The sequence below is a fragment of the Sorex fumeus genome, unplaced genomic scaffold (genome assembly GCF_029834395.1).
Source record: "Sorex fumeus unplaced genomic scaffold, SorFum_2.1 ptg000058l, whole genome shotgun sequence".
In the NCBI taxonomy this organism is placed as follows: domain Eukaryota; kingdom Metazoa; phylum Chordata; class Mammalia; order Eulipotyphla; family Soricidae; genus Sorex; species Sorex fumeus.
In genome coordinates this window covers 790,051-808,190 of record NW_026606115.1, presented here as the reverse complement: position 1 = coordinate 808,190, position 18,140 = coordinate 790,051, and the positions used below count along the sequence as shown (strand labels likewise).

The 18,140-nt window shown below is 45.9% G+C and overlaps 1 protein-coding gene across 2 annotated transcripts in view; it reads right to left on the bottom strand.

Annotated features, from left to right (window-relative positions):
- Nucleotides 1-12,238: 12,238 nt before the first annotated feature.
- The window catches only part of SEPTIN6 (septin 6), a 123,002-nt gene continuing 117,100 nt past the window's right edge, over nucleotides 12,239-18,140 (bottom strand). The window contains exon 10 of one of the 2 annotated variants that reach the window (XM_056125729.1): nucleotides 12,239-13,243. In XM_056125729.1, the coding sequence (XP_055981704.1) occupies nucleotides 13,234-13,243 (10 nt within the window). In that variant the 3' untranslated portion in view covers nucleotides 12,239-13,233. Of the gene's footprint in view, nucleotides 13,244-16,446; nucleotides 17,097-18,140 lie in introns of those variants that run through there. The other variant, XM_056125730.1, reaches the window with a different exon arrangement.

Sequence of the window (18,140 nt, the reverse complement as noted above, 5' to 3'; positions counted from 1 at the left end):
AGGGGGGGGCTCCCAAAAAGATGATGAAAAATTGCGCAGCTGGATTAAGACAGGTAAAGGGTGAATGCATGCTATTTATGCAGGAGGTTGGGTGTGATTCCCCAGTCAGAACGACCCCGAGGACAGAGGATGTGACTCCTCCCCCTCCAAACAGCAAGCCACCTAGTTTGCTGCGAACCAAACTTACGCTTCCAGACATGCACCTGCTCTGACCAATTCCTTCAATCTCTATCTGCCAACCTGTGTTATTGAAGTTATTAGTGAATAGGGTGCAGGAGCTGATGTAACTAGGCTTTGCATATGGGAGACCCAAGTTCCAGTCCCTGCCTCTTGCCCCTCCACCTCCACAGGCACCCCAAGATTCTCCAAGCCCATAGTGGGAGAGATAGTTGAGCAGGTAAGGCGCTTCCCTTGCATGCAGCTGACCTACGTTCTATCCTGGGCATCCCATGTGGTCCCCCAAGCCTGCCAGGAGTGATTCCTGAGTTCAGAGCCAAAAACAAGCCCTGACCACAGCCGCATGTTACCCAAACCTTCCCCTAAGGAAAAAAAAAGACCCTCATAGCCCAAATAAAGAGATTGAGTAGTTAATGAATCGTAACAGATTTATTCATACACCACCTGCAGGATACTCAAGATAGTATAAAAACAAAGGGGAAAATGGCCAGGGTTTAGCCCAGTGGCAGAGCGCAGTGCATCCACCCACATATGTGTGAGATCCTAGGTTCAAAGAAAGAGAGAAAGAAAGAAAGGATGGAAGGAAGAATGAAAGAGAAGAAAGAACAAAAGGAAGAAAAGAAGAAAAAAAGAATGAATGAATGAAAGAAAAAGAAGAACGAACGGAAGAAAGAAAAGAAAGAGGAAAGAATGAACGAAACGAAAGGAAGAGAAGAAGAAATGAAAGGAAAAAAGAAAGAAAGAAAGAAAGAAAGAAAGAAAGAAAGAAAGGAAAGGAAACTTAGGTTTTCATTACTAATGATGCACTGTTAGCTGAACCACTGGAGAAGGCAGCTTTGGAAGATTCAGGAAGAAATCCAGGGTGTCACATATTTGAAGCATGTTCTCTTCCACTGAGATGCACCCCCCAGATCCATGAGGTAGCTTTGGCCCATTGTCCTCTGTAAGTTTTCAATGACCTATTTTTCATTTTTATTATGTCTTGTGCTAGAACAGCAGACTGGACTGTGAAGAATGGATTATGATACGTTGACACTCTTATGTAATGCTTTATTTCCAAGGTCTTCTCTCCCACTCCACTATACAGACTGGTTTTATTTAGGGTGGTAGTGGAAAGGAGAGGGGTTGGGCCATACCCTACGGTGCTCAGGGATCACTTTTGGCTCTGTGCTCAAGGATCACTCCTGGTGTGCTCATAGGAACCTGTGTGGTACAAGAGATCAAATCAGGGTGGGCCTTTGTACAAAAGAAGCACATTACCCCCATTGGACTATGTTTTTGGCCCAGGTTTTGGTTTTGACTCTGGACAGTACTGGTGTTTACTGAAGAAATTAGGAATTTTGTTGATGTGTGGGGGCCACATCCAGCGATTCTGAGGGGTTATTTATGACTCTACACTCAGGACTCCTGGTAGTGCTCAGGGGACCATATAGGATGCCAGGGATTGAACCCAGGTCAGCTCGTGCAAGGCAAATGCCCTACTCGCTGTCCCATTGCTCTGTCCCCCAAAGAAATGAGTCTTGAACCATCAGATCTAATACCACTATAAAAGAAAGAAACTTAGACTAAATTCAAACCATCTTCAGAGAAAAGAGAAAAATCCGCTCAGGAGGCATATCCTGAAGGTTGTTGCTGGTCCGGGTATAATAGAGGTGATCTGGGTAATACAGTGGGTGGAGTGCTTGTCTTGCACGCAACTGAGCAAGATTCAATCCCTGGCATCCCATATGATTCCCTGGGCCCACCAGGAGTGATACCTGGGTGCAGAGGCAGGGGTAAGCCCTGAGCATAGCTATGTGTGGCCCCCAAACGAAAAAGAATCAAGGTAACCTGACTCCTCAAAGTTCCCTCAATCATTTAACCAATGTAATGCCCTGTTTTACTTTTCTTATTTCTTTTCTTTTTAGGGGGGGTGGCACACCTGGCAGTGCTCAGGGGTCATTCCTGGCAGGCTTGAGGGACCATATAGGATATGAGGGTTCGAGCCTGTATCGGTTGCATGCAGGGCTAACTCTCTACCTTCTGTACTAACAAAGGCTTTGGCCTTTGTTTTAGTTATTTTCTTCACAGCATACATTACCTTTCAGACTTTATATTTTACCTTTCAGACTTTATATTTTACATTTTGACTGCTCCTCCTATAGGATGTGATCCGCATTATGAAGATGAGGGGTGTTGTTTTTGCTTTTAGCACCTACCCATGACTCCTTTAGGTGCTCCATAAAGAATTGCGGATTTATTTTTTAATTGAATCATTGTGAGATACACAGTTACAAAGTTATTCCTTACAACAGGCATCCCTTTACCAGTGTATATTTCCCACCACCAATGTCCCCAGTTTTTCTCCCCCTAAGTCTGCCTCTATGGCAGACACTTTTCTTCTCTGCTTTAAGCACTCAGTTCTTGTCCAGAGTGATCATTTCCAACTATCATTGTCACAGAAGGGCTGGAGCGATAGCACAGCAGGTAGGGCGTTCGCCTTACAAGCGGCCAACATGGCCGACCCGAGTTCGATTCCTCCGCCCCTCTTGGAGAGCCCGGCAAGCTACTGAGAGTATTCAATATGCCAGACACAGTAACAACAAAGTCTCCAATGGAGACGTTACTGGGCCCGCTCGAGCAAATCAACGATCAATGGGAGGGCCTTTACCTTTACCTATTGTCAGAGGCCTCTTCTCTATCCTAACTGCCCTATGGGCCCCCCTCCGCCACCTTGTGGCAAGCTTCCAACAGTGGACCAGTTCTCCTGGCCCTCTTTTCTTCTGTCCTTGGGTATTAGTCTCATACTGTGTTTGCTTATACCCTTGCAAATGAGCGCAATCATTCAATGTCTGTCCCTATCCCTCTAACTCTTCACTTAGCTTGATACTCTCCATCTATGTCCATCTATGTATAAGAGAATTGCTGATTTCAAGGAATTATTGAATGGATAAAAGTTCTTTCCATTGTTCCAATGTCTTGGTATGCATTTTATTGGAACCTATATTTTATTTTACTCATTTGGAGGGCTACCAAACAGTGCCCAGGAGACTTGGGGGCCTTCCCAGTGATTCTCAACCAACTAGGCCAGCAGTTCAATGGGAGGGCCTAAGGATGTGGTGCTTCCTGGTCCTGTGGTGCTGTGGATTACTCAGAGCACCACAACTGTGCTTGGGGGCTCCACTGTTTTACTAGGTGATACATGGGGACCATGTATTGCCAGAAACAAATCAAGGCCAGCCACATAAAAGGCAGAGTACCTTAAATTCTGTACTATCTCTTCCTGTCCCAACAACACCTATCTTTTTATTTGGAGGGGTACACCTGGCAGTACTCAGCACTTATTCCTGGCACTGTGCTCAGGTATTACTCTTGGTGGGGCTCAAGAGACCATCCATGGTGTCGAGGTTAGAATTCTGATTGGCCATGTGTAAGGCAAGCAACCTACCTGCTGTACTCTCTCCAGAACACGGAGCCAACATTTTATTTGTGGTTTTTTGGTGGGGGGGGTCACACCTGGTAGCACTCATGGCTTACTCATGACTCTGCACTCGGGATCTCTCCTGGCAGAGTTTGACAGACCATATGGGGTGCTGGGGATTGAACCCAAATTCACTGCTTGCCCGGCAAGTGCCTTACCATTATATTATCGCTCCAGCCCCCGGAGCCTATATTTTAAATTGATTTGTTATTTGACAGTTGGAATCATTTCAACCTAAATTGCCAGCCATCATCAAAAGCGGTATTGTAATCAATAGACACTTTTCCTAGAAAAGCATTTGAGTAGATAAAAAAGATTGTGTCATCATATAGGAAAAGAGAATTGTGATCTGACTTTTTCTTGATGATTATAACATAAAAGGCAAGAAAACATCACTGTCATCCTGTTGTTCATCGATTGCCTCGAGCAGGCCCCAGTAACATCTCCTTCATCCTAGCCCTGAGATTTTAAAAAGTGCCATATTCGAGGCTCTTTCAGGGTGAGGAGAATGAGACCCATCATTGCTACTGGTTTTTGGCATATTGAATACGACATGGGGAGTTTGCCAGACTCTGCCGTGTGGGCAGGATACTTTTGATAACCTGCCAGGTTCTCCAGTGTAAGAATTAGATGATAAGATGAGCCTCCCAAGAAAACATATTAGAGGCTCTTTGTTCTGGAACAGTCAGATAGCTGCATTCCTTTTGATCAAAACATTCTTCAGCCTATGTCAGCCCATTTTCTTCTCACAGACAACAGTTTCTTACTTTGAAGGAGTTGGAACCCTCTAAGCTGATGTAGATTCTTTGATGAACGGAATATATGTCTGAGCTATAGAGAAGCATGGTGGTAAAGGCAGCCATTATAATTCCAAGACAATCCAGAAACATCCTTTTTTATATTTTTTAAATTGAATCACTGTAAGATACAGTTACAAAGCTTTCATGGTTGAGTTTCAGTCACACAATGTTTCAACACCCATCCTTCCACCAGTGTATATTTTCCACAACCAATATCCCCCATATCCCTCCTGCCACCCCACTCCAGCCTGCCTCTATGGAAGGAACTTCTCTTCTCTCTCTCCCTCTCTTCCTCTCTCTCTCTCTCCTTTTGGACATTGTGGTTTGCAATACAGATACTCAGAGGCTATAATTTTTGGTTCTTTGTCCATTTTCAGCATACTTCTCCCATCCAGAGCAATCCCTTCCAGTCATCATTGACATAATGGTGCCTTCTCTATTCCAACTGCCCCAGCCCTTGAGGCAAGCTTTCAACCGTGCACCATTCGTACTGACCCTTGTAAAAACGTCATTTATTCATTCAGCATCCTCCCTCTGTGATGTTTCTCTAGCTCAGGTTCCTGCCATTGTGTGTGCATGCACACACACACAGACACACACACACACACACACACACACACACACACACACTTCCTTCCATTTATTTTCCTATGGAGCATAAAAAAGGGAAATATGGAGCCTAGTAAGTATCACTCCCAAAAATATATCCCCCATATTAGTTTACCAACAATTCTTGATGGAAATATTTTGCAACAGTATTTTAGTAGTGAATTAAAAACAGCTAGGATGAATTCCCACGTAGATCAGTTGAGCGCAGATTATCAGAGATAGGGATGATATGTTGACCAAATAAGAAACCTTAAATCCTGGAAGTGGAGTACAGCAGGCAGGGTGCTTGCCTTGCAGTCAACCCAGGTTCAATCCCGGACATCCCATATGGTCCCCCCTAAGTCTGCCAGGAATGATCCCTGAGTGTAGAGCAAGAAGCACTGCTAAGTGTGGCCCTGAAAAACAGCAACAAAAAGAAGCTCTACTCTTTACAATAGCCAGAATCTGGAAAAAACCTGAGTGCTCGAGAACAGATGACTGGTTAAAGAAACTTTGGTACATTTACACAATGGAGTACTATGTAGCTGTTAGAAAAGATGAAGTTATGAAATTTACATACAAGTGGTACTACATGGAAAGTATCATGTTAAGCAAAATGAGTCAGAAAGAGCGGGATAGACACAGAAAGATTGCATTCATCTGGGGAACATAAAGCAACAAAACGGGAGACTAACACCCAGGAAGGGCTCAGATTAGTACCAGGAATTTTGCTCCATGACTTGGAGCCAGCCACACGTGCTAGGGAAAAAGGAAGCTCAGATAGAGAAGAGAGCACCAAATAAAGGGTGTTGTGAGGATCCTCCCAGGGTGGGAGAAGCATGCTGAAAGTAATCTATAGACCAAACATGATTGCCACTCAATGCCTCTCTTGAAAAACACAGTACCCAAAAGAAGAGAGAGAGAACAAGGGGGAATGCCCTGCCACAGAGGCAGGGTGGGACGGGGGGGGGATGGGGGGTGGGAGGGATGCTGGGACTCGTGGTGGTGGTGGAGGATGGGCACTGGTGGAGGGATGGGTACTTGATCATTGTATAACTGAAACCCAAGCACGAAAATTTATAAGTCTATAACTGTACCTCATGGTGTTTCACTAATAAAAAAAAGAATGTTCAGGAAGTGGGGGGATGCCTGAGTTCTATACTGAGCTGGTGGAGAAGAACGTTTTATAAGTTTTCTTCTTAAGCAGAAAAGTATCAGGGGGGCTGGAGTGACAGTACAGTGGGGAGGGCATTTGCCTTGCACGTGGCTGACCCGGGTTCAATTCCCAGCATCACATATGGTCCCCAAGCATCGCCAGGAGTAACCCCTGTGCATCACCAGGTGTGTCCCAAAAAGAAAAAAAAAGAAGAAAAGTGTTAGTCACATAAGATGCAAGAAATCATAAAAGAATGGTTGGAAGTACATGGTTTTATGAACAAGCAAAAGAAAGCGTGTAATTCAATGCAAACTATGTAGTTTTCAAATATCATGGCACACTAGCGCCATAATTTCCCCAATCCCTTTTGGTCATCTAATTGAAAATAAATGTTTTTTATAAAATAAAAGCTGAGTGAAACTTTTTTTAAGGATAAAAAAAAGAAGCTCTAAATCCACAACAATTGGAAATAGAAAAGGTGATAATGAGGGAGAAGGCTAAGCCTCTGCTTACAAAGGAATACCATCTTCTTATTAGTAAATATGAAGGGAGTCATGGAGTTGAACCATCATTATTTTTTAAGTTAGTTCTGACAAGAACCATCAATAGGGTATAAAATCTAATAGGGAAATGAGCAATAGGATATTTGCATGGACTTGAACATTTCTCCTCAGAGAAGCCAGAGATGGTACAGCAGGCACGTGCCTTGTACATGGCCAAGCCAGATTCAATCCCCAATACCCCATAAGATCTCACCAGAAGCATAGAGTCAGGAGTGGGTATGACACCAAACCAAAACCAAATAAAGAAAAAATAAGTTTCTCCCACTCATGGTTTATCATAAGAACTTTAAAACAGTAAACTTTAAGAACTTAAAAACAGTAAATTATATAGGGTAGAAACTGAACAACACTTTGACCCCCCGCCCTAAAGAAACCAATTATGCAGTGGGGTTTCACAAATATCCTTGTCATAAAATGACAAAAAGAGGGGCCGGAGAGATAGTACCAGGGCTAAGACTTGCCCTGAAATGTTGCTGATACCCTGTGAATGATCTCCAAAACACCTCCAGGCATGGTCCAAGCTGTACTCCCACCCCCTAAAAAAAGAATAACAAAAACCAAAAGACCTGTTCCAAGTTAGATATTAGCAGCATAGGACATCACTGGTGAGCCAAGGCCAAGTCCTTTATGGCAAGGGGGGAAATTGCTATAAAGCATATTACTCCAGCCTGAAGAGATAGCATAAATTGGAAGATTACATACCTGGCATATGCAATGCCCTGAGTGTGTTCCCTGGCTCCACATGGCCCACAAGCACCACTCAGTGTCTTCCCAGTGCCTCCTTCCCACAGCATTGCCAGGCCAAGCAGTACTGCATTGGCTGGGCCTGACCACCAGTGTAAGGCCCACCCTGGGTCGGCTGAATATCACCAGGAGTGGCCTCATGATTCCTGAGCACTCTAGAAAGCACCTCCTTACAAAAAAAATAGAAGGGCCAGAGAGATAGTACAGAGGGTAAGGTGCTTGCCATACATGTGGCTGACCCTGGTTCAATCTGTGGCAACACATGGTCTCCCAAGCACTTCCAGGGGTCACTTCTGAGCAGAGAGCCAGGGATAGCTGCAAATGTACAGAAAATAAAGAAAAGTAATAAGGTATGGCCAGGGTGATAGTACAGTGGTAGGGTACTTGCCTTATACGTGGCCAACCTGGGATTGATCCCTGGCACCCCATATGGTCCCCGAGCTCACCAGGAATGATCCCTGAGAACAGAGCCAGGAGTAAGCCCTGAACACCGCCAGTTGTGGCCCCAAAACAAAACTAAAAAGTAATGACATTCAACTAATAAAGAAGTTTAATAATGTGAAATGTACTGGTCAGTTCATGGGTTATATGAGAGAACTTCCTTGTTATTAGGAAGTACCACTGGAATTTGTAGGGATAAAAGGCCATGATTCATGTAAATGATCACCAAATTCTTCAGAAAAAAATAATGTCAACAAACACTTGTGGGGATTTAGTGCAATGCTGAGGACTCCAACTTTGCAAACATATGGTCATGGGTTCAAATTCCTCGTGTCCAACATACACTGAACACAATCCTGGCAGCTCTGCTGTTTGTGGCCTTGGCTACAATATAGTCAGGTGTGCAGGCACTACAAAAAGGGGTGATACCCCCTTCTTCTCACAAGCACAAATAAACAAGCACCACAGCATGACATGTGATTTCTGGTAAGCGTGTGTGAGCCCTGCAGGGAACCCGGCAAGCACCACAACCTGAACATATTTTTTGTTTTTTCTTGCTTTTAGTGTGGTGTGTGTGTGTGTGTGTGTGTGTGTGTGTGTGTGTGTGTGTGTGTGTGGTGGGGGCAGACCCACTGTTCTCAGGGCTTACTCCTGACTATGTGCTCAGGGATCACTCCTGGTGGTGTTACGAGATGCCCAGGATTGAACCTGGATCAGATGTGTGCAAGGCAGGCTATATTATCCTATCCTACCCACTCTACTTTCTCTCTGGTCCCACAATCCTAACTTGTAAGCCTCAACTTGATTGAGCCCACCCTGGCAAGCACACGGTCAAACTCCAAACTAGAGGAGTGCAACCCTTGGTGTGCACCACAGTGTGTGAGCCCCGCCACCTGAAGTGTGACCTCTCCAGGTGAAAGCCACAGCGAAATGCATGCACCAAAGTCAGGCATGTGTGGAACCCTTAGCCATCATGAGAACATCATCAACTACATGGATGAACGGAGGGACAGATGGGCTGGAGCAATAGTACAGTGGGCAAAGCATTTGCCTTACATGCAGTAGACCCAGGTTTGATCAGCAGTACCCCATGTTTTCCCACGCCCCGGCAGGAGTAAGCCATGAGCACGGACCCAGGAGTCAGTCCTGAGCGCCACTGGGTGTGCCTCCCAAAAAATCACACAGAAAAACAATCAAAGGAAGGGTTGGAGGTAGAGGAAATGAAATCAATGAAAACTTAAAGCAATATTGAGTGTGTGGATGTGGTTCAGTGGCAGAGCACCTTCCTGCATGCAGGAGCTCCTGGGTTCAATCGCCAGCACAGTAAAGAAAATGAAATTTTAAAAAATAATTAAATTTGGGGGTTGGGGATGGAGAGATAGTATAGTGGGTAAGATACTTGCCTTGCATTCCGCTGACCTGGATTCAATCCCCAGCAGCCCATATGGTCCACAGATCACCTACAGGAGTGATCCCTCAGTGCACAGTCAGGAATAAGCTATGAGCACATCTGAATGTGATCCCTAAACCAAACATAAAATAAAATTGTGGGGGGAGGGTAGATTTTAGGCTACACTTGGCAGTACTCATGGCTCTGAGCTCAGGGATCACTGGCAGTGTGTGTGGGACCCTTTGTCATGCAAGAGAGTAACCCTAGGTCAGCAGTGTGTGAAGGCCTTACCTACTGTGCACTTCCTGGAAGCAGCAGGCCTTCCTTCTCGAGCAAACCTGTAAGCCAAGTTTAATGAACTCCATCCCCCCCACCCCCATGTACAAAATAACCTGCACTGACAAACACTTTAGCCATTGGCCTTTGTTTCTAAGTATCTTTTTCGGTGCCCTCCCTTTCAGACATGTGGTGCCTCCTTGAGAACTGGCACTTACTGAGAAAACAGCTCCTAGCGGCTGTAGTCACTCCAGTGCATACACAGCACCAATACGCACTAGAGATGCAGTGTGAACCTTTGGCTCACTGGGCTGATGCCATGCCCTCACCAAAATTTTATGAACCTCACACTAAAAATGGTTTGCACGTGACAGAAACAAAACTCAGAAGAATGATCAGGCCAGAGAGCCAATCCAGGGGGTAAGGTGGTTGCCTTGCATGCAGCTGACCCCAGTATGAATCCGTAGCACCACATAGGGTCCCCCAAGCTACAAGTCAGGAATATCCCCCCTGAGCACCACTAGGTGTAGCCCCAATACCCTGCCAACCAAGAAAAGAATGATCATTCAGGGGCTATCTATGTAAATCAAGAATAGAACCCATGGCTTGCATGGACTGCAAGGGATCCCAACCACCACTGAGTACAGCCCTGAGATTATGACTCTGGACCCCCAGGAAGAGTCCTGCTTGGTGTGTTACATCCCCCCCATAAAAATAATAATCCAGCACATGTGAAAAATAAATTCACATGTGAATCTCAAAATCGTGTACAGTTTTACAAAGTGATGCTCATCCTTTTATGGATTATGTGTGACAGGTTTCAAGTTATAATTACAGGTGAATGGTTGCAGAGGCCACATGATCTGCAGAGCTTAGAATATTTTACCAGGGAGTCAGACAGTACAGAGCGTAAGGTGAACCTAGTTTGATGCTGGGCAGCATCACCAGAGGTCACTCTTGTGCACCGAGCTAGCAATTGCCTCTGAGCACAGCCAGGTGAGGCTCAAACTCCCCCTTAAAAAATTCAGATGTTTTACTAGCTCTTTTATTTTGGTCACACCCAGGAATGTTGAGGGTTTACTACTGACCCCTGGGCTCAGGGATTCTTGGTGAGCTCAGGGGAACATACGTGATGGGGACAGCGTGCAAGGTAAGTGTCATGCCTGCTATACAGTTACTCCGACCCCTACCCGCTGTCTCTTTACAGAACAAAAAAAATTTTCCAGACCCCCTGATCTAGCAGAAGTGCTCTCTCAACTAGAGGCACTTAAGGTAACACAGGGAGATAGTTGGGAGTCAAGAGGAAGACAGGACGGGCGTGCTACTGACATCTAGTGGGTAAACGCTGCTAGGCATGCTACGAGGCACAGGACAGACCCGCCACAAAGTCCACGTGGAGAAACCGTAGATTGGAGGTATTGCTAATAGTGAATTCAGTCTTTCACGACATACATCCAGGCTGTTCATTTACATAACCTCATGTACCCTTTAATCATCCGGCCAGGCCATCACTGGTAGTCTCCTTTTACAGATAAATTTTTCACACAACTTGGCGCCAGGGCACACACAGGGCTAGCAAGTCAGTAATTTTCCGCACCGTGGTGACGTCACAGGCGACCGTGCTCGCTCTCGGCTGCTCCCTGGTGTACGAGCCGTGAACAAGCCACTGTCGTCTCTGAGACTCCAGAGGCCTCCAAGCCTATGGTATGGAGAGGATTCAGATCACTCTTGTCTTCAGTATCTGACCATTTGGGAAATGAGGCTGAGGAAAGAAAACCCCTCCTTAGCCGCGCGCAACCAGAATTATGAAAACTGTCCACTCCGGGGCAGGGGAGATAGCACAGCTGGTAGGGCACTTACCTTGCATGTGGCTAACCGAGTCAATCCCTGTCACCCCATATGGTTCCCCCAGTCACGCCATTTGTGACCCAAAAAGCAAAAGAAGAAGGAGGGGAGGGGAGGGGAGGGGAGGGGAGGGGAGGGGAGGGGAGGGGAGGGGAGGGAAGGGAAGGGAAGGGAAGGGAAGGGAAGGGAAGGGAAGGGAAGGGAAGGGAAGGGAAGGGAAGGGAAGGGAAAGAAAATTTCACTTTCCCTCTTTTCCACCGAATGTTGGGGTGGCACTGGAAGAGGCTTTCCCTCCTAGGTGAACCCAGGATACAAAAATACTATCTTTTATCCCTAGAACGTTTCAAATCATGCAGAGCAGTTATGTCCATGATTTAGGGAAGTAGGGTGGCGAAGATTTTTCACACCACGGAGCTAATGAGAGAAGACAGAGCAGCAAGTGCTTTCTTGAGCAGAATTGACTCTCCAGAATCTTGTTCTGTCAGATATTTTCAGAATTAAAACTCACCAGAACCTTGTTCTGTCAGCTCTGGCTCACCATTTCCTTTGTTACCCTGAGTTCAATGGTTCGCTTAAATCCATACCAAGGAAGGTAACCAGAGGACTTCCTGTTTATCCCAACCATGTGGTGGACATTTTAGATCTCCCTGGAGAGAAGGTAGGCACAATACAGCTGCCCATCACAGAAGGGGGCATAGAGACTGGCAGTATGTCCCTGAGTCCTTCTGGCCACTGGCTTGGAAGGCAAACCTTAGTGGGTGGCCACACCTAATGAATGAAGACCAGAATACACAGCCATTGAGGATTTCTTTTGAGTTTTATTGAAAATTGACACAGACATTAGAAAGGTCTCAAGCTCAACAGTGCTGGTTTCGGGATGCTTCTCCTGGTAAATGAAAGCCCCAAGGGGCAGTGAACTGGTCACACCTTTGAGCCAAAAAAAAAGAACAAAGAAGAGAGGGAAACACACACACAGATTTTAGGAACACATGCAAAGAGGCTCTCTCAAGAGACAGGGACAGTAAAACAGTTGAAGGGAGCAGCAGGAAGGAGCACATTCAGTTGGGGTCTTGACGCCAGTGCAGCCAACTGGAATCAAGGCCATTCGATCACCATCTCGAAGTTCTCCTTCCAGATCCCTGGGAGAAGCAGAAACCTCTCCTCTCTTGAAACCCCTGCTGGCCTTGGAAGAGTGTCTGGAGGTATTTTACTCTGAGCTGATTCCCCAGGCCCCCTCTGGTTTCCGCCTTCTTCCCTCAAGGTTAAACTAGTGGCTGAATCCATTTCCCCCCTTGCTGGAACTTTGCAGATGTAGAAAGTATGAAACGGACCTGAATATCACTGGGATTGCACCTCCATGTTCAGAAGAGTGGCCATAAAGCGTCAACCCATGATGGTTGAAAATGGAAAAAGAACTCAAAGCCAAATCTGTGACCAGCATTTTGGCACCCACAGCTGAGGTATCCTGCCCCAGGCACTTACACTTGGGTGAGTTGTTCCTGCAATGGGTTCTTTGGGGGTGACATTGGGTCCATTTCCTCCAACTCTGATAGTTCTGTTCCTGCCTTGGTAGATTAGGACAAGACACTTCCATGGAAAAGACCATGTAAGTAAGAAGAGCTTCTTGCCTGGACACAGGGACACGTGAGCACGTGTGTGGTGTATATGGGTGTCTACGCACGCAGTTGGAGGGAGAGGGGACTGCTGGGTGTATTTGGAGACAATATGGAACCCTAACTCTTCTAGAATGGCAGTCTTCTCCGCGAGACTTAGTGCAGGTGCTGAAGACAAGATTAAAAAAAGCTGGAGAGGGAGAGAGAAAGAGAAAGAAAACATGAAATTAGCCACAGAAAAAGGCTGTTCAAAGACAGAGTGAAGCCCATGGGCAGCATGAAGTAGCACAGATTATACTTGGAGAAGATAGGTTAGAGGTGGGGTTGTCCACCGAATGGACCATCACCCTAGGGAAGATGCTGAGGTTGGAAGGAGACCACACATCAGTTTCAAGCTTCTTGTTTTAATTAAAGAAACATATTAACAGCCATGTATGGATGTCAAATGATGAAAAAAGGGAGAAAGATATGCATGGACGCAAGGAAAGTGTGTGTGTGTGTGTGTGTGTGTGTGTGTGTGTGTGTGTGTACACAAACTTTAGGGAGTTTTCATAAAATCCATTCCATTACAGTCTGAGAAATTTAAACAAAGACCACTTCTAATGACTGCTTTTGTTTCTTCCAAAGTAAACAAACCACTTTGGGGCTTAAAAAAAACAAATTAAGAAAAAGGGGTCCAGAGATATTCCAGTGGGTAAGACTGTTGCCTTGCATACAGCTGACCCAGGTCCAATCCCTGGCACTACAGAGGGTCCTCCCAGGAATGCCAGAAATGATTCTGAGCATTGTCAGTTGAGTCCCAAAGCCAAAAAAACCATAAAAGGAACAATTGGCTTAAGTACAAAACCTTCTCCCTAAAGAGACCAAAAAATATTTCTGTCTCCTGTAAGAAGTTACCCAGGAAAAGTATTTAAATTTCTTTGATAGTGTTGGTTATTTTTCTGCTATGTTGATTATGACCAAATTGTTCCAGTGACAGGAATGATTTTTTTTATTATTTTATTTTGTTTGGAGGCCACACCTGGTGGTGTTCAGAGCTTACTCCTGGCTGTTCTCAGAGATTATTCCTGGCGGGTTTGGGGGGCCCACTGGGATGCTGGGGATTAAACTGGAGTCGATCTCATGAAAGGTAAACACCCTACCTGCTGTACTATCGCTCTGGCCCTGAAAAGAATGATTTAATATTGCTTATTAGGCACTACTTTTCTCTCCGCTACTGCTTCTGTGGAATCTCTTTCAATGGGGAATGCCCCCCCTGACAGGCGCTCTTATAGCAGCTATTTGATTGTCCCCTAACACCCCAAGACTTCATCTCCAGTCACATATAAGAAGACATTAAATCCATTTGTGAAAATGGATCAGGAGTCCTTGGTCATTGTGGTTCATCTGGTTTCCATAGGCATGTCCCTTCATTCTCGGGGTCTCTTGGGAAGCAAGTCTGAAGCATCTCAAGGACCCAAATGTCTTCCTCATTTCACCACCCCTCCCTGGGTCTGCAAAGGCCTCTCCAAGGTTAATCAACAGAGTTATTACAGCTCCAGGAGGTTCCTCTGCAAACAAGTGCAAATGAGGAGGCATCCAATTTATTTATTTTTGGGGGGTCACACTCAGGGGACCATAGGGGATGCTGGGAATCGAACCCGGGTCGGCCACATTCAAGGCAAACACGCTACCCACTGTGCTATCGCTCCAGCCCCAGGAGGCATCTGATTTAGAATGCAAAAACTACCCTGGTGGATAGAGATCAGTTGGTTGTTTGAGTTTAGAATCCAGAGGAAGCCGTGGAAACAGTAAAGCCACAACTAAGATACCCAAGGAGATGGTACAGTTCGAATTTAGCCTCTCTCAGAGCAGAGTATCTGTGTTTGGCAAAACATTTCCAAGCACAGAAACTTCTAAAACACCCAACTTCTGGGAACAGAACAATAATACAGTGGAGAAGTTGCTTGCCTTGCACGCAGTCAACCCAGGTTTGATCCCCGACATCCATGAGCTGGCCAGGAGCAATTCCTGAACATTGCAAGGTGTAGCCAAAAAAATACAATGTCCAGCTTCTAAGGTGCGGATTGTCTAGAGAAACTAACTCGTGCTTGGCAGCATTCTTGCCTTTGGGATTCGTCAAACTAACCTACTCAAACTGCAACCTGGCTGGGTTGACAAGACAAAGTGTGCACCAGAAATTTGCTTTTTCAATTTGCTTGCTTTTCACTTACTGTTATTATCTGATCTGGCAAAGAGAACCCCTGTCCTGCACTGTCAACCCTTCAAGAAGTTCTGAAAATTTGACATTGTGTGTTTTGGTAAAAGGTACTCAAAGGAAAAGCAATCTCGGCCACGAGAAATCACTCTATGGGCTTAGTGCAGGCTTTGCATGCTGGAGGTCTGGGTTTGATTCCTGGCACCACATGGTCCCTTGAGCACTACTGGGAGCGACCCCAGGACACAGAGCTGGGAGTGGCCCCTGGGCTCTGCTGGGTGTGACTGAAAAACAAACAAAGCAAACAAACAAAAAAATGAAGAAAAAAAGAAGCAATTTCAAAAAAAGAAGGGCCAGGGAGATGTTTCAGGGGGCTGGAGTGCATGCTTTGCCTGCAGGAGCCCTGGGCTCAATCTCCGGCCCCTCTGGATGTGGCCTCCGAGCACTGAGCTGGGAGTAGCCACTGAGAACCATCCGATGTGACCCAAACATCAAAAGAAGAAAAGAAAGGGGGTTAGGGTCAGTGCCCAGTGGAACGGTGAGGCATACTGGGGAAAAGAGGCAGCCTGGAAGTGGAAGTAAATCACAGGGGGAGAAGCTAGCTGGCTGGCTGCCCTCACTGGGAAAACTGTCAGTTAAAATAAGAACCGTTGCTCAAAAGGCTAAGTGGAGTCCAGTCCCGCTGTAGCAGAGCTACTATTCAGTACACAGCCATGGGTTACTGTAAAGGAAGGGCAGAGAAAGGGCATGTTAGCCACAGATCAATGCCAGCTCATCTCCAAATACCACAGGGCCCTGCATCTTATCGGCCCTGTCTGCTTCAAAGGCATTCCCCAAACCAGAAGTGGATGGACCCTGAGCAGAAATGGGGGCAGGTGTATTTTCAATAACAAATTCTTAAGACATCAGATCAAGGAATGCCCTTACAAGATGGACCATCCCCCTTTTTTCTTCTTCCTTTTCCTTTTCTTTCTGGGAGGTGTAGTGGTGAGGGACACAAGGGACATAGGTATGACAAGTCACCATCATGTTGACTCCAGAAGTAGACAAGTGCTTAGCATAACTGTTTACAACGGAGTATTAGCCCCACTACAGGCCCTGCTTTCTGTGTGGGGTAGGATGGGGCTTGGGACACCTCAGAAGAATTCCGCTACATCTCTCATTCAAGACACTAGGCTGGTAATCACTGTTGGTAAAGTTTATTCTCCTTTCCACATTTGTGGGGTACCCGGGATTAGAGGAGAAATGCATGCATTTGCGGTGAGTAGTTGTGTTTTCTGGAAAGGATTTGAGTGGAAATAACCTCGTTCTGGATTTTTCACACAGCTGGCAGGCAGTTACTAGAAATCCAAGTGAAAAAGGCTGAGTGAAGAGGCCAGAAGGAAAAGGCCCCCAAGAGAGATCCTGTGTGGTCTTCAGAGAAGGCACTGTGGCTCTTGTTTGAAGGTAGGGGACCAGAAACTTGGGTATATGGAGTAGGGGGGCAGCCAGGCTCATTGGGGTACACCCAGCCATAGCGGGTGCAAAAACCTTAGGGAAGCAAGTAGCAATGAGAGTTAGAACAGATAAAGTGAGGGTCAAACTGGTAGGGTAGGGTAATTAGAAATAAGAGTTCTGTGTGTGTTGCATGCAGGGGCTTGGCTACTCGATGCATCTCCAAGCTATGGGGCTGCTGGTTTCTTGACCGAAGGTCTAACACCTTCCTCAGAATCTACCAACTTTGGCAGGAAGAAGTGGAGAGGGTTTAGGTTGTGTGTCCCCCCACTCCAGACATGTTATGGGGGCATTAGAGAAAGAAGGGCTTGGCTCTGTTGCGCAGGATAGGGGTGTTTACAGGAAGCCCAAACTGAAAATGAAAAGAGAATTTGGATTAATGAATGGACGGATTAATATACAAAAAAAAAGTTAGAAGGAAATTGTTGAAGTCCCAGCGACTAATGAGTAGATTAGAAGGGGACTTTATTAGACAGTCTTTGATCCTAATTGCACTGGCTCCTGCATTCTCTCTCTCTCTCTCTCTCTCTCCTCTCCTCTCTCTCTCTCTCTCACACACACACACACACCACTGAGCACCAGGAATCATGGCACTAGATAACATGATGATTTTCAACAGTCACAAAAACCTTTTTAGCTCTTCTAAATGATTTAGGTCCTGTCTAATCCTTTCCCTCCCACACACATTGGGTGAAATACTTTTCAGGACACCTCCAGGTGGTCTCAGGCCACGAGCTAGAGCAGAGGAGGCTAAGGTGTCCTTTTGGGTGACCCTGCGTGTAGCACACCCCCAGGGTAAGAGCTGGTGGAGAAGTGGCTGCAGATGGTAGCTTGAGAAAACCCTACAACTGGAAAGAGGGAACTTGGCCTAGGGTCTGTGTTTACAGAGCACTGACACTTTCTCTGGTGGAAACGTCACCTGCCATGAATGGGGCATTGAGGAACCCCATCTGACATATGCAAAGACTGAGAAATAAGACATGAATGGACTTGCCTGTGGAACCATCCAGACAGAGTTGTGGTCATGGGCACACATGACTTTATGGGACACATGGGCACAGCCTGGCTTTATTGAGCTGTTTATAGAGGTAAACACCAGGACTACCACTGATAGTTCGTGGACGTGGTTTCATTAACACACAATGCAGCATCAGTGGGTTCATCAAGACTCTCTCCCTACACAATGTAGCTGAAAGCACCTTACATTGTGCATCAAAGCCCATTACTACCGGAATCACATAAATAAATCTCATGAAATGATAACAATGAGCTATTTGAAAGGGCTAGGAAAGGTTGTTGTATATGTCTGGAGAGTCAGCCTGGGAATTAATATCTCTATATACAGGCACACCGCAAATGACTATATGTAGGGGCCAGAGTTATAGTACAGTGAATA